The following is a 17021-nucleotide window of genomic DNA, read 5'->3' on the forward strand; positions in this document are numbered from 1 at the left end:
TCCTGATGAATTGGGGTTACCTTCCCATTCCTAATGCTATAGTTTTATGAACCAGAATTAATCTCACCCTGATTGTAGAATTACTTGGATGTGTCTCTAGAATATTTTTGATACTGCACAAGTAGGATTTAAGGAAGCATTAACCAGCCTGCTTGGGGAAGCTAATGAATTTTGAAAGCTACTGCTAAGGTTGTGAGATTTGAACCAAATCTTCTAGTCTCACCTCGTGTGTCACATTTCAAGTAATTTACCTAGAGGTTTTTATTAGTTCCTCCTAAGCACTGTCAGGTTTTTTGGAATTGTTTTTTTCTGATAAGTTTTATAGAGTCTATTTGAAGAGAGAGGTATAATTTATACCAAATTCAACATCTATGCTTCTGGAAGTGATTTACCAGAAATTTGCTGTGATATTCTGCTCACTGTTTTTACTTTTTATAACTCTGAACTATCTGCTTTTTATAAATGTAAACTGTATTCACTTTTCCAAGAGAAGACTAATACTGTGGCTGTGAATTTTAAACACGAGTGAAACGTTCTGTAAAAAAAATGTGAATATAGTATTATAAACTGCCGTGTCCTGGGTTGTGCATCCAAGATGTAATTTGGCTAATTTTCATCATTTCAGAAAACTAATAGTTCTGTGTTGTTAAAGCTATTACATTTTTCTAATAAATCTATTAATGCTTTCATTTTGAAAGTAGAGAGGGAACCCTGGCTGCTTTTGATAAAAGAAATTTCAGATAATGGAAATGAGCCTTTTTAGTGACCTACTTAAAATTGTACAGATTCTTCAGCTTTTGCTGTGTATTACAAGACACATTAGCACTTTTATAAATGAAGTCCTTTAACTTAGGTACTCACATTATCAGTCATCCCTCACTTCAAGTAAAAAGTCTGTGTCTTCATTTGATAAATTTATTGTATTATGCAGCATCTTGTAGCTGCTGTTGAAAACTTTGAAGAAAAAAGTACTCTCGTGAAAGTGAAAAGGACCGTTATTGCCCTTTCAAAGTCCAGAATTTGAATGGCCACTTAAGCCAATTTTTATTTGACATGTTGTAGAAAATATCTGCTTGCCGATATCTCACATGCTTGTCTTAATATGAATTATGCTTCATGTTTGAGCAGGGGCATTTTGCCCAAATATCTATTTTGATTTCAGCAAGTCAATGCACACAAACCTTAATTCAAATCCAATTTCCCCCCCCTTTTTTTTTTCTAAAACATCAAATGTTAAGTATCAGCTTGATATTGGTTTCGGAAAGACTGGTCATGAACATAGGTGACAGATCCAATGTAGGGTGGAAATTTTAGACTGGTGAGACTGGGAAGGAAATAAGGCCGAGTATATATACACAGAGATAAAAGCCATTGCTTCTTGCTCTTTAATAAATATTTTTTTCCGAAGTATGGGCTAGATGGGTGTGAAAATCCATTAGGGAAACAGAAACTTTTCGCACTGCTTAGGGGAGGTATCCTTGTTTATATCTTGAGCAGAAGGTCATGCTTTATTTTCAGATTGTGTAGCCAGTATGAAAGTTGCCATTTTCTAGCTTTGCAAAATTCAATCCAATTTGTTCAGAATTTGCATTAAAAAAAAAAATAACGGCCATGTTCCCTTTGTTTTAGAAGTGGGATTAAAGACTTCTTAATGGCTTCTTCAGACACTCAGGAAATGTACTGAAACTTGTGAAATATAAGGTCACAGTGATTATAATACCTTTTTCATTAAATACAAGATTTTTATTTTGGAAACATTTGAACTATAAGAACTTAATACCCCATATTTTGGACACTTGTTTTGCAGCAAAAAAAGTGTGTTTTAATGAAATATACTTATTTTTTAATTTCTAGATAAAAATGCCAAAGATTTTTTCAGTTTGACTAATGCAGTATACTTCCAGCAACATCTTGTATTCTGAGATGATAGAATTTAATTTTTGTTCATTTCTTCAGTTTGTAGACAGCCTCTAAAGCAGTACTTTTAGGAGGAAAAAGTATTGTCAGTAATAGCCCATAGACTTGTCTCTTTGGGGAAGACGTGAGTGTCTTTGGGGAAGAGAAGTCATTAGTTTACTATTATCTATTTATTAATTGTGGCTTATGTCAGGATTTAGATATTAGCAGGTATTGGTCAAGTAAAAGTGAATTTAAGACCAGACAATATATTAATCAAGATTTTTCACAGAGCTGGCATTTGAACTTGGACTTCTGAATTGTGTTTGGTTACTTAAATAACAGTTTCTTTTTCATTAGCATCTAGCAGTTGATAGCTCTTGAAAAAGAGCTAGATAAATGTTTTGTGATGCAGAAATCTATAAAACACATTTCATTAGAAGACTCTAGTTTTTAGTGGTTTCTTTTTGATTTTAAAATTATTTTTAAAGTTAGGAGAGCTGTAAAAACTTTTGCTGTAAATAAGTAACAGTTTGCAGTTGGGAAAATGTTTAAAGAAAATCATATTTTATTATTAATTAAAACAGTTTTTCTAACTGGTTGATGGTTGTTTAAAAACTGCTGTTACTTTTCTTGCTTTCGTGAGTTTCATTGTCTGAGATGAAATGACATTTATCTTTTACTGAGAAAATCAGGGAAAATATTGGGGAGATGTATGTAAAACCAGGGAATTTGAATAATATAGTGTAATGATACCTATGTTCAACACGGAGTTTTTCTCTGTCATAGGCTCCAGAGCAGAATGCTTCAGCAGAGAGGGTTGTTGTATAAGGTAGAGGTATATATGTATAAAAGGCATATAGTTTGGTGTTGTAAATTTGGAAATGTCTGTGGCTTGAATACAGAAGAAGAAATATCCTAGTATACTTGCTATGTAGTTTCAGCAAAGAAGCTGTTTTAGCTTCATGTAAATGGTATGATACTAGCTGGGTTTAAGATCTTTTTTTTAAAAACAAATCAAAATTGGGCACTAGTAGAACTGTAATTATATACAAGTAATTTTTTTCTTCCTGTATGTATATGTCTTTCACTGCTCATTTTAAGCTTTTAGTAATCTGTGTCTCTGTCTGACCTAGAGGTAGAGAGAATTTCTTTGATGTAATTGTTTCCATCCTTTCTGTTTTCTACCTTTTTGCCTTTTAGTCAGAAAATGAATGAACTTTGTATAAATGTCTTTAATTCCTCTTGATGGTTTCTGTTGTTTTGGTGGCTGGGACAATACAGGAAAGCTACATTTAAAGTTATTGTAGGGAAAATCAAAACCTAATATTTTCTGATATACAGCTGTGATTTAGGTTTTCTAACAATTTCTGTACTACTGCAGAACCACAGGTAACATAGGTTTCGGTTAAAAAAAAAATTATGTGGTAAAGTTAAATTAGCTAAACTTTAGAAAGAAAGCATTTTCGAGTTCAAAATTGGTGTTTGTGGTTGTTGAGTTCTAGATAAATACTTTAATACTTGAGTAGCTGGTAAACTAAGAAAAACAGCATACACTGATGGAAGATAATTCAATCTAATGTCATCTGATCAAACTTTAACATACTTCAAAAAAATTAAAACTAAGAACTACAACTTGTAATAGTGTTGTTATACCTGTGATAGTGTAAGAAATACAGGCCAAACTAATATAATTGGAGTGATGTGACCTCAAGTTATTTTTTCAGCTATCTAATAAAAAATATTATTTCTACCAAGTGTGGCATATTACTATACAGGAACAGTCTTAATCTAAAGGTATAATGGATTTTTTCCCAGCTTCCTTACAAAGATTAAAAGGAGAGGGTGTTTTTCTCCTTCGTAGCAACGTGGTTTCAGAGTGAGATGGTGATTGTTGCCAGACCGCTTGGTTGAGAGATTTCTTGAAGAGCTGGAAAAATAGTAGTAGATTTGCAGGTATTCTTTAGAACATTAGCCGGCTTTCTGGGGCACATTCATTCTAGGTGCCACTGTGAACTATAAACTGGAAATTAATTTCTAGATTTAATATTTTTGCTGAATACCTTTTAAAAAGTATGAGCTTATTTGTCTGTGGATATAGATAAGAGCTGATCAAAGCATTATGGCTTAAGTTTCAAATTGATTAAATACGTATCTTTGTTTGGAACTTTCTTTTGATGCACAGTGCATACATTTTCATTTGGGTAGGAGAGACGTTAATTCACAACCGTAGCTGGTACTATTGCTATGGAGCTAGTCTTCAACTTTTTGTGGGAAAAGCAACTAAGTTTTCTTTCGCTTTTAAAAGAAAACTTCTGCAACCTGTGTTGCAGTAAGCAGGTTTGTTGTCTTCTGGAGAGATCTTAAGTGTTCATTCCTGTTCTTCAGGAGCACAGTGATTTCTGCAATTTCCACTAGAGGTTGCTCAAATGCTAGTGCTAGGAATCAGTTCCCCTCTAGAATTCACTTTTCTTCATCCTCTTTATTTTCCTGTTCTTTGTTGTTGTCTTTTAATATTATTTCAATAGCAAGTACAGTAAAGCAGGTGGTGGGTTTTTTAAGTGGAAAAAACAGTGGTTGATAGGTACCTTACTAAATTATCTTGAGCCCTGCTGTGTTTGTGAATTTCGCAAATTAGTAAGTGAGCAATCATTCTGAAAAGCAAGTTAGCATAATACAGACATTTTCATTTTAATGCACTCAGAAAAGTCAATTTCTTAAGCAAAAAGGGACCACCAGTCATAATTGCAGTCATGATATCGCCTTTTGAATACATCTGGATTTTGTGAGAGGAAGTTGAGTATGTGGTAAGCAATGCATGTTCCACATCACAACCTGTAGAACTGAAGACTTTTTTTTCCTCAAACTTGTTTCCACATTAATTGTCAACTGCCTTTCCCCCCCCCCCCCCGCTTTATTTCTTCCCCCCAGGTGATCTGTGTACCTGATAAATAATACCTGTATACCTGATCTGGTAAATAATTTAAGGAAATCATTGCTGATGATATGATTCATGTTTCCCTTTCTGACTGTTGTGGAGCAGTACCTTACTTGTTAGGGACTAAAAAATCTTATGAAGTAATTGGAGCTGAACATACAAATATGCATGCTAGGAAATTTGTTTATGAGGTCTTAACTTTTGCTGTTCTAGGGGGACCACTAGGATAGCAATTTCTAATTGAGTAATGCCTAAGAAAGTTGAAATTTTGTATACTCCAAGGTAGGCTCCAAGTAGAATGGCCAAACCAGAATTGAAGATTTGACTGATGCCTTCAGCTTGCTGTTTTCCTTCTTTTGAGCATCCAAAACACATTGACTTTAAATCACTTTTTTCTACCTTGAACTTAATAGTTACTGTCTTGCTTTATGAAGATTGCTTCTGTCTATTACAGGCAAAGGTGAAACACAGTCATTTGCCAAAACAGAGTTGCTTTAGGTTTTGTGCGATTTCATTCCATCATCTGTATAGTTCTTTGCATCAACAATCAAGTTCATACACTGCAACGGATTAGCGTATCTGTCTCTGAACTGCAAAATTCCTTCTATTCTTTGGTTGCTATTTTGTTTGTAAAAATGTGATTTATCCTTCCTCCTGTAATTTACCTTCCCCCTGGTATAGGAGAAGTCCTGGCAAAAGGGTGAATAATAGTCCTGTATTCACACAGCTCCATCCGAGAGTGACTAGCTGGTTAGTTTAGGAAAATAGTTTTTCCACTTTGGGATCCTGAGGAGGCACATGGAGTTCAGCACTAACCACCTGCAGGGCGAGCGATCCCTTGATAGAAGATTCACATGGGATAATTCAGGTCAGAAGGGACCTCAGACGTTCTTCAATCCAAATTTCTACTCGAAACAGGGTGAGCTATGAGATAAGATCAGGTTTCTCAGGGCTTTTCATAGGCATGATCTCTTTTAAGTTGAGACTGAGCAATTACGGTTAAAGAGGAGATTAAGAGGTTTTGCATGGTTTTAAGTGCACGGGTATGTAAAATAGCTAAATCTAGTGATTTGCCTATCAGTAAAGTGTCTGTCTTCAGAGTAAACTTTTGAAGTCTGTGTTCTTTTATATTATCACAAGGTCATGCAAGAGTTAAAATTCTCCCAGTATGCTTTACTTTTGCTTCATTTGAATAATTTAAGATTAGTACCGGTCTTGGTCAGCACAGCTTTCTTCCTCAGATTGGTACCAGGCAGGAAGGGGTAAACTGACAGTGTGCCCAAGAAGCAAAATTAAATTATGGGCACTGGATGTTTTTTCCCGAAGTATAGACCACAAGCCTGTGAGACCAAGATGCTGGGGCAAATATAGTGGTTCAGCGTCTTACTGCAAAGGGAACTTCAGATAGATCTCCCTTAATGTGGCTCTGCTGTCACTCTACTATGTGCTATGGACTGAGATTTGTTTATCTTTCTGAGCCATTTATATATGTGTAATTATTACCATGTTAATTATGTACCTTTATGAATTCCTGTTTCTGTTCAGGTGAGTTGTCCATCTATTGATACAATTTGATATTCATATAAGTATTTCTTATAGCCCAGCTAGAGGCAAACTTTGAGGAAATGGAGAATCATCTATTGTGTCTTGAGGACCTATGTGAACAGTGTGAGTTGGAAAGATACAAATGTATGCAGACATTACAGCTGGAAAACTACAAGAAAACAAAAAGGTAAATAAAACAATTGCTATAAATAACATAAAATTAACATAATAAAATTAACATAATTAACATAAAATATAACCTTTTGTGATTATTTTTTCCCTGCATATAATATAATACCTTTTATTTTCATCTTTTAAAGAAATAGTAATCTTTGACAGGAAGCTGCAAATCTGTAATAGATTCATTGAATGTCGGTCTAAGTCTTGGTGATGAACAAAGAGTGTGTGTGTTTGGAAAATTATCACTACGTTGTTAAGATGAAGTCATGCTTATTATTCTCTACAAACAATTGGAGTGAGGGCTATTGTTAATAAGCACTGATAAATTGTTGTTTCTTTTAATCCCTTGCCCTGTTTTTTCTATTTCTTTTTTTCCCATGTATTGTACCTGTAAAGTTAAGAACTGTATTTTCCTCTGCCTTCTTTTCAGTTCTCTCCTATCCTGTACTACGAGTACCTTTCACTCTGTATTATAGGTATTGATCTCCTGCCATTCTCTTACTTGCAAAGACAGGGCATTACTACTTGGAATCAAAGTTCAACTTGTAGTAGTATGTGTGAAAAGTCAGAACCTCCAACTCTTGAGCTTCATGTTTACCTAAAAGATAAAGTAGCAAGAGATAAATGTTAAAAGCTTAAATAACTTAAACTGTTGACTTTCTTGTTTTTGTTACTGACAGTGCCAAAAATAACCTTACTGAAGGAGGTAAGAAAAGCAGTATGAAGTCCATTATATAAATGAGGAAATGAGGGGCTAAATTGAAGCAGTTTGTCAAAGACAGTCTCTGACAGGCATGTGTTAGGGAGTGGTGGGTAGATGCAGATGCTGTCAGACCTGGAGCCAGCACTGACATGAGGGTAACCAGGTTACTTGATCTGTCCAACCAAATGTCCTTCTGTTAGCCAGGGGAAGCACCCTGGTACCCTCCTCGCTGCTCATGATTGCGAAGCAAGTTTGACTCATGCGGTATGGTCAGAACAACTAGTGTGGTTTATGGTCCTAGTTAGGATGTGGTGATCAAGGGCAGGGCTGTGCCAGACAGCAGTGGTCGCATTTGGCATAGCTTATCCATTTTCCTCTTTCTTGACCCTCCTTTTGCCATCTTTGTAACTATTTTTTTTTTTTTAAATCCCAGTCTCCTCCCAAATAAACAATCCACCCCTAATTACTTTTTCCCTGTTGGTCCTGGTTTTGCTACATCTGTACTCAAATTTGGTATTTCTGATACCATTATCTAGGGAATGTTGGCCTTTTATGGTGTTACAGATACGGTTACCGAAGTACTACTGGTGTTGCAAGTTCTGCCTCCCAGAAGGTCCCTAATACTTTAAAGGTCACCCTTCAATTTTCTGTGAAGTTTGACTGTTTCTCACCTAACTCCCCTTTAACCATCTGTGAAATCCAACTGTCCCTCATGGTGCGATCTGTAGCTTTTGTCAGCATCTTACTATGTTATCTGTCACATCTAGCAATTTCTCATGTGATGTCCTTTAGTTTTTCACATCCTGTTCAGTGAGCTTAACCTCAGGCCAGGGCAGTGGTCTTGTCATTTTCCTGCAACCTGGGTTTTCTCTTTCCCAAGCCAGGGCAACACCATTTTGTCTCTCTCTGGGAAGAGCCAACAGTAGTCAGTATGGCTGAATATTCACTTGTTCGGACCTATTTAAGTAATTAAATATTTAATAGTAATAAGTTCAAAATTCTAAATATGTGCTATTTAACCAAATAACACACAAATTTAAAATGTGCATAAACCAACTGATTTGTACCCCCTAAACTATAGTAATCTTTCTGAAGTTTTCTGAGTTTTGTTTGTTCTCTCTGCCGTCCTCGCTCCTTCTCCCCCTCCCCTAGCCTTTGCTTTCAACATCAAAATAAAGTGTTAAACTGTTGCCTACTCTGCTTAGCAGCATCTAATCTGTTTTATAAATAGAATGCTAAGCAAACTACTTAACGTAATTATAAGCTGATTACATTTGGTCAGATCTAGACAAAACAGGAAAAATGCAGGTAATTTCTGGTTGATGATTACCACTGCATTTATTTAGGTAAGAAATTAACTGCTAGCTCATTACTAGAAGGACACTTGCCAATGTAGATACTTGAAGAACGAACAGCCAGTTAACTTAATGTGAGTGTGATTTGTTTTGTATGTTTGGAACTCATATCCTGTCTTCCTGTCTTTAGTGTTTGGGGCTTTTACTGTGATACGAGGTACTGAAAGAATCAAGTTAGGGTTCAGGAGTCTATGCTCTCTCTTTAACACAAGAATTATTTTTAGGGAGTGAGTGGTTTTGTGTAAAAAAAAAAAAGTATTTCCTGTGTTTTGACAATATAGGGAGGAAAACTGAGATGAACACAAACTCTAGAAACTGTGGTTATTTTAAGCATGTAACAAAATAATTTTATTATAAAGTCACTGTAGAACTTAGGCTAGAAGTCTTCAAGTCTTTTGAAAAATCTTCCTTCATGAAAGATTTAGAAGAAAGTGCTTTAGGTCAACATTAAACCTTTGAAATGCAGCTTATGGTAACTATGGGAACTGATTTTCAGAAATAGGTCTCCCTATTAAATAGATTAACTTTACTTCCGTTCAGAGAGATCAATTTTTCCCTTTTGTCATTGTGTTGAGTACTAGTTTCAAAGTACATCAATCCAAGGTGTTTTCCACAATATATTTGGAAGCCTGGTGTTTGGGGGGATTGATTGTTTTTCTGTGTGCTTATCTCTGGATTTTTAATATTCTCCTTTTGGTTTTTGCATCCATTGATCAGAGTACCAGTATTGTTGTATGAAGTCTAGATTCCACCCTTGTTTTCTCTAGTTAGTCTTGCTGCAATTGTTTGCATGTATGTTAGGTTTAAACCATGCCATTTTGTTTCCTGTCCTTTTCTCAATCAAGCACAATTCTTCTTCCCTTCCCTTCATCCTCCTGCTGAAGATGTACTGTTTCTGACTGCAGAAAACTCCGTGTATCCCTCCAGTCTCCTATGGCAGTTCTTGCATTCCCAAGGCAGTGCACTGTGTCCTTTAGGAAGCGCTGTCAGAAGCTCACTTCTGTGCCAATTTCTATGTGCACCGAAGTGCAGGCTTATGGCATAAGATAAAATGTTTCTGTCCTGAAGCTCTACTTCCTATGAAGCTCTTAGTACCATTTGTATCCATTTCAGACAGATCACTGTTTTTTGAAAAACAGAAACTCCTGGTTATCTTATCAATTAAAAGGAGCTGTCCAACTGCAACGTTTTGTAGGAATACACTGGAGATAGCAAAGAGTCCTTGTTGCTGGATATGAGTGAATACATTTTACTGTGTGTCATTTGACTTTAAACATAGTTGTCTGAATTTTAATTTTTTTAGGATGTCTTGTTTAAGAATCCTTTCTGTTTTTCAGTACTTGTCTGCTTTGAGAACAGACATAGAAGGAAAATGAATGAAGAAATCTAAAATCCTGAGTCTGAAGTATACCCTGATGCTAGGGTATACTTCAACAGATGAATGTTTAGTAATATTGCACACATTAGTGGGACCAACTATTTTCCTTTCTGGTGAGATTTAAAGAAATGCTTTACCTGAAGAGAAAATATGTTCTTAGAATGTATATTTATTCCTAATTTTTGTATTTTAAAGGTTTATTTGTTGTCAAATAATGTGTAACCCCATGCTTTGATAATTAGTGCAGTAGATGAGGAGTTGGACAGATTGTCGTAATTCTTGTTAGATGCATTGCCATGCCATGATGGTGCTTTTATGCTTTTGGAGAAGAATGTTTGATTCACTTTCTCATTCAGAAGGGTATAAAATTTACGGCAATTGCATTGTGTAGATTAGAGGCGTGTATGTGAGAAAATGTCTTAATCAGTTACCACTGTTAAGTTTATTTCTTCTGTATGGTCTTCTGTTGGTTTTATCCCTCTTTCTAGTGGTTTGGGAACATAAGAGACAGTAAGGATTGTTGCAGTTAGATACAGTGGCTTACGTTAGGCCTGACCAACATAAACATTCAAAAAGTAAATACAAAAAAACTTCTTTAGACAATTCAGACTAGTCTGCTTTTTGAAAAAGTTCCTTCTAACTTGGGCCAATTAATGGTTATTTACTCACTAACATACAAAAATATTTTGGTTTTTTTTTTTTTTGCTATGTTTTGCTTTCAAATATTATATTTACCTCCTGCAGTATCACTGTAAAAAGCTGCCATTTTTTCTGTGATCTTGTTTAGCCTAAATTAATTATTTTTTTTACCAAGGTCAAAAAAGAGAAAATGGAATGGGTAATACACTGCCACACAAAATCGTGTTGCCTAAAAGAAGACTTCTATGTCTGTAGATCTTGTTTAGATCCCACAGCGTTCCCCAAGTGATAAGCTAGAACAGTACTCTGTACAGTACATCATCTTCAGTGATGACTCACTCCCATTTGGCAGTGATAAATTTAAATTGTACCTTCATAACCCTTTTAAGCTTTACATGTAATTTATCAAATTAACTTTTTATACGTAAAAAATATACCATTCTTGCAAATGTTTCAAACAAGTATATTTTTTCCTTCCAACATTAAATGTACTATGAATTATTTCTAAGACTCTAGCTACACGTTTCATAGTTCTTGTGAAAATTTTCATCAAAGTAAGGTTTCATGCCATACTCTTCTTGATCAGTCTTCTGGTGGTATAGATTTTCAGCTGCTATACCTCTGTGTACCTGGGTACATAAGTAATGATTTTGCAAGGGTGGATGCAGAACTTTTATTATCTTCAGGACACTTTCATGGTGGACTTGCAGTGGATGACTGGCTTTGAGTTTTCAGTAGGCATTAATTGTATGACTATAAGTTTCTGTGCTCAAAGCAGAGTTCACATTGCAGAGATCTTTTCCATCCTGTTGTTCATGAGTTTGCATACAGCACAATCAGTAGCAAGTGTTTTCACGGTGATCACCGTGCTCCCAAGTATTTGAAAACATTGGGCAAGACTGAATACATAGCAGATCAAAAGATTGTAGGGTTTTTGGCAGGTTTTTATATTATTTGCGAAGTGTGAATGTGCAGTATAATTTCTGTCACTTTTAAGTTGATTTAATTTTGCCCTTCTTTTGTGGTGGTCTTTGCTTGATGCAGAGAGACAGTGACATTGTTATAAAGAGATTTGTTGCATACCTTCTCCTTATAGTTTCATTTTCTTTTGAATAGGCATATAAAAGGTTTTTTCTTTGTTGGCTTTTGTGACCTGTGATTAAAAACTGAATGTTTGTGTTGGATCCTCTGCATCTTACAGCACCTTTTACTAATGTTTTCTAGAAAATGTTAAACATTATGTCAATCCTGCATAACTTTTCGCTAGCTTTATGTAGTGCTGGTTACTGGGCATAATCTGCAAATCCTGTCAATCTGTTAGTACCAGGCATTCTTTGTCCAGACTTATTGTACCAATGATAGAAACAGATGGTTTAGGACTGCCTTAATCATCACTGTGTACACTTCCTCACCTCAAAACTGCATTATTATCAAAGTAATTAATTCATTGTGGCTAGCGTCAGGAGAACAGGGCTTAGATGTTTGTCATTACCTCTATAAAATCCATTCTCTGCTTTTGAGCAAGGTACTATGCCTCCTGATAAATTCTGTCTTTCTTCACTGTGAATTATTTTCCTGAGACCTTTAATAATTCCTTTTCACTTACATCCAAGAACAGTTTGTTTAAAAATTGTTCAAAAAAATTTGTTAAATGCATTTATTGGCAACACCTCTGTGAGGGAGATTTTACATTCCTGTGTCAAAGGGGTGTGTTGAGGATGCCTAAAGTGGTACAAGTTGTAACTTCGATCTGCCACAATTGTATTCATGCTGTGTGGAACCACATTCAGCATTTTAGGTAAAGAGTGCATATGGGGTTACAGGCTTTTTTTACTTTGTTTTTGTGGTCTTGTGTCTTATTATATGTCACTTAGTGAATAAAGTTTGGCGAGTTTTTGATAACTGTAATTTTTTTTCTTTTAATGCTTATGGGGAAATTGATGGCCAAGTTAAAAGAAGGTCTGGATTTTGTTGTGTGGCTATTTACCAAAAATAGGTTTGCAGGAACCCTTTTTCTTTCTAGGAAAGACTAAGGATGATGGAGTTGATGGTGGAGGTGACCTTTGATGGTGGAGTTGTTTGTACCTTCTCTTAAATTTCAGCTTCTTTTAAATTTCTTTGTAGCTTCTCAGATTTCTTTGTAGCTTGTAGTTGTTTGTAGCTTCTCTTAAATTTTTTCTCTCAAATTTCAGCCTTAAACTTTGATTCCTAAACTTTTGGTTGTATGATAAAAATAAATAAACTGTGCTGGTACATGTATCTTTTAGTGATCCAATGACATTGCATACTAAGATAAACATTCAAAAAAAAAAAATTAAAACCTGTCCCCTTTTTTTAGATAGCAACAGGATGAAAGCAAAAACATAAAAACTGGGTCCTGTGCAAAATCTTACATCTGAAGGCATAAGCTTTTAGAGGGAGCTAAGAATTTATTCTGCATTTCAGATTCCAGTTTGGAATGGTTCCAATGCTAAATGGCCTGCATCAGCCTCTTAGCAGAAGGACAAAACACTTGGTTGCTTTTAATGATTTCACTTCTACCGTTTTCTTCTGTTTTTAATGCCATCTCCCTAATTTTTACTGTTTTTCTGAACAATAGCACCTGAAAGGTGACCCCCAATGTTCTTCATCAAGATAAATATTTGTTTCTTTTTTTGAAACATCCAAAGAGAAATACTTCCACTGTACCCTGAAACTACTAAGTATATTAGGGTAGTATTTGTTTTTAGTTGTATTTATTAGCTTGATTACCAGTTAATGTTTGCAATTTCTGTTACAAAATTTTGCTTTGATCCGTTCCATCTTTTGGAATGAAGTTGATGTAAAAGTTTTGCTGGAAGACACGGAAAGACTTCAGCTACTTTTGTAGTTGCCTTTGAGTATGGAAGCAAAAAAATCTCCATTGCAACATTATTTAAATTCCGTAGCTCTTTGCTCTTCTCTTTTACTGGATAAAATTTCACATCTGATGGTGAAGAATCCTGACCTGTCTCCAGTATTTCTTCAGATAAATAGAAAACCTTGCCTGCTGCTTAATTCCAACAGTAATTTAGTAGTAGTTTTAGTTTTTATTGATTTTTCATTACTTCAGTCTCAAAGGTATTTCAAAGTAGTAGTTGGCCTAAGTGGTCTGAAAAGGGTGCTCAAGGAATCTGGGGCAGGGAAAACATTTTTGTGTCATTGTCATAAGTGCTAATCCTAAGTACACAAAAACGTACTTGAATTATTTCTGTGCACCATGCAAGTGACGTAAGTTTTGAGTTCTCAGGTTTTTGGCTTTTACTTCTGACGGCATCCAGAGGAAAGTCCCTCTCATGGCTTTTTAGCTTACTGAAGCTTGAATCAGGCTATGGAAGGAAATTTTTTCTATATCATTTTGAAAACTTAATGGTACCAGACATAACGGGTGAAATGCAGTATTTCTCAGGTTTTGTTTTGGATCTTGTTAGGTGCCAGAAATCTTTTTAAATTAAATTGCACATAAGCAGCTATACTTTCTTTAAATGTTAATTTTTGTTTGTAAATAGTATTTACAACTCAACATTTATAAACACATTTCATTGTAAAATCTTTCCAATTTAGTCCTCAAATTTTACCGTCCATATGCTGTCTTGAGATTGTCTTTTGTTTATGTATGGGTTAGTATTTTGAATTTAGTGGCTGTTACTTTCAGAGCTAGTGTTATAAAATCGCTCCTGATATTCATTTATGACTTTGTTACTTTCTTATCTGCCTGCTCTTTTCTTGAAGATAAAATATGGAACTGTCAATTCTGGCTGCTGGCATCATTGTAAAGAATGTGGTGTTTCTGTGGTCTCTAGGTATTTAACTGAATTCCCTGGTGTTTTGTTACATTTGGAAAATGGATCTTAGTGTTACAGCCCTTTGCATGATAGAGCCTGAGAACTTTGTCTTACTTTTGTTGTACAAACTAAATTCCCATTGATTTCAGTAACTTAAAGCAGGATAGTTTTGACTCCTCCTCCCATATTCCTCTTTCTGGATTTATTTTTGTTCATCAGTGATAACCAATATAATCTTCTTCCTAGCGTCCATCTCTTCTGCCCAGTGACTAAAGCAGGGTTAATCCAACAGTGCAATGAAAAGCCTGAGGGGAATGGGAAGGTAATTGGGAATTTATATTTGCCTTCTAACTATTTGTGTAAGTTCTTGTTGTGTCAGTTACTCTGTGGGAATAGTTATATATTGTAGACTGTTTGTTTCACCTGTTGTCTCCAAAATTATATTTTTTCACCACAAACCCTGAAGCTCAACTTTTCTGTAAATTAAGAAGTTGAGACCTCTGACAACATGATAGTCGGAACATTCCAGGTAACTTAAGAATAATAATTCAAAAGACTTATCCTGTCTCAACAGAGCTTCAAGGCAGTACAGTTTTAATTTGCTTCAGAATTCATTGTACTTCTTGCAAATAAAAGATTGTATAAAAGGTATACTTCAGACTAAAGTGGAGTGTTGTATTTTTTCAATGTCTATATGTATCCTTTTCCTCTATACCTGTGGCTCAGTTCTTTTTTGATGAGATGTTTCAGAGAAGTTCTCAACGGCATCTCTTGCATGAACAATGCTTTGATTTCATTTCTTTAGGTTATTTTGAACCATGAGACATTATAAGCTATGCCTTTTTAGGCATGGTGCATAGAGGGGTTTATAGTCAGGTTTACCTATGTCCATCATGCTCAGAAGGGGCCGAGAATCTGATTAGCGTGTCTTTTACACTGGCATTGAAATATACCCGAGTATCATCTTTGTCCTGACTTAAGTATTATCCTGAAGAAGTAGGCAACCAGGCTTATACAATTGGGGTTTCGCTGACAGTTGTTGCCCTTTACTTGCTGCTATCGTGTTGGTCATTTTCAGCTGAATTTGAGGGGTGTAGAATTTCACAGAGTAATTAAGACCCCATCTATTTTATGAAAACAAGCAGCTGGAGAGGAAGAGATTAAAATTGTTGCCTGTATGTGTGGCCGAACAGTTTTTGTGGGCCTAACTCCAGGGTAGATGGAGCCTGTACAGGCTCTTGCCTCTCAGGAAAGAAGCTGGGCTTCATAAGTTGCACTGCACACAGAAGAAGATTACTTTTAAAGTGCTTCCATGCCTTTATAGTCCAATTACTTTAGCCTTTAGCCTGTTATTTTAGCCTTTTTTTCTTGCTCAGTGGTACTAAAATTCATCTTTCACTGAGAGGAGTTATTTATATTATATTACAATACAACTATTAATTAGGTCCTTTCTTCTGAAAGCTTACTGTTAACTATAAAAAAGCAAAGAATATTCTTATTTGTGTAATTTGCCAGATTTGTTGGCACTAACCCAAAATTTAGTCACTAAAGTAAAAGAGCATATAGTCAGATGCCAAATAGTAGTAGGTTGTATTGATTAGTGGTCAGACTCAGCATGGGGGTTCCTTTAACCCTGGAGCGATGCTGAGCAGCCCACACTGGGCTTCAAGAGCCTTCATGTGTAGCGAGGCTAGGGGCAAGGCAGGTGTGTGTTTTCTTTCTAATAATAATGGAAAGGATTACTTCATCCATCTGTGAAGTGCATTAATTTTTTTGGACAAAAACTCTGTAAAATCCAGGAGCATTTCTCTGGAAAGCTTTCAATTGCCTTAAACTAGTTAGACAAATGGGGTTGAGGGGAAGGCTAGCCTTTTCCTGTGGAAAACATGTATAGGGTAATACACTTTTGAGCTGAAGCAGTTGACAGAACTCTTCTGCTGAGATGATTCATTGTACTGCAGTTTTGTCTTCTAGTATGATGTTGTTAGTAAGCTATCCATCAAAGACTGAGCTCTGCTGCTGTAGCTTTTGTGTAAACCTAATGTGAAAAATGATCTCAAAGAATGAACAATTTAAAGTAAAAGAAAAACAAATACAAAAATGTAATATATAGCATCGAAGCTGGTAATTTAATATGGCAAGATCTAAAATAGTAAGAGGCAGCAGTCCTAGCTACTCATCCAGGCCTACTTCCAATGCAAGTTTTTCCTCCTGCTTGCCTTTTAACCTTGTTTTGAAGACGACTGTTTTCCAAAACTGTTTTCAGTTTAATCTTTTTTTGTTTTAATTACTCAAGCTAACTGCTTTTTCTATTATAGAGTGTCTGTGTTCCAAATACACAGCTTCCTTCTTAATGTGAGTTCAATGTATTTACTTCTGCAGATTATTTTTTGTCTCTAGATTCCTAGAGAAGATGTAGGAGGTATCTTCTTCCTGGCAGTTTATCAATAAATGCAAAAATATTTATTTACTGACAAAGGGGAGGAGAAATGTAATACTTTGTAATACATTTTTTTTCTGTACATCTGTCTAGAACTTTGTAATTACACATTTAGAAAATGTACTGATATAATCTTAAGCCGTC

The 17021-nt window shown here is 35.4% G+C and overlaps 1 protein-coding gene across 2 annotated transcripts in view; it reads left to right on the forward strand.

Annotated features, from left to right (window-relative positions):
* Window positions 1-17021, forward strand: part of DTNBP1 (dystrobrevin binding protein 1) — a 70889-nt gene that overhangs the window by 13709 nt on the left and 40159 nt on the right. For both annotated transcript variants that reach the window (XM_076330595.1, XM_076330596.1), the window contains exon 6: window positions 6434-6566. In XM_076330595.1, coding sequence (XP_076186710.1) covers window positions 6434-6566 — 133 coding nt within the window. The remainder of the gene's footprint in view (window positions 1-6433; window positions 6567-17021) is intronic.

Source organism: Aptenodytes patagonicus, chromosome 2, assembly GCF_965638725.1.
Source record: "Aptenodytes patagonicus chromosome 2, bAptPat1.pri.cur, whole genome shotgun sequence".
Classification (NCBI taxonomy): domain Eukaryota; kingdom Metazoa; phylum Chordata; class Aves; order Sphenisciformes; family Spheniscidae; genus Aptenodytes; species Aptenodytes patagonicus.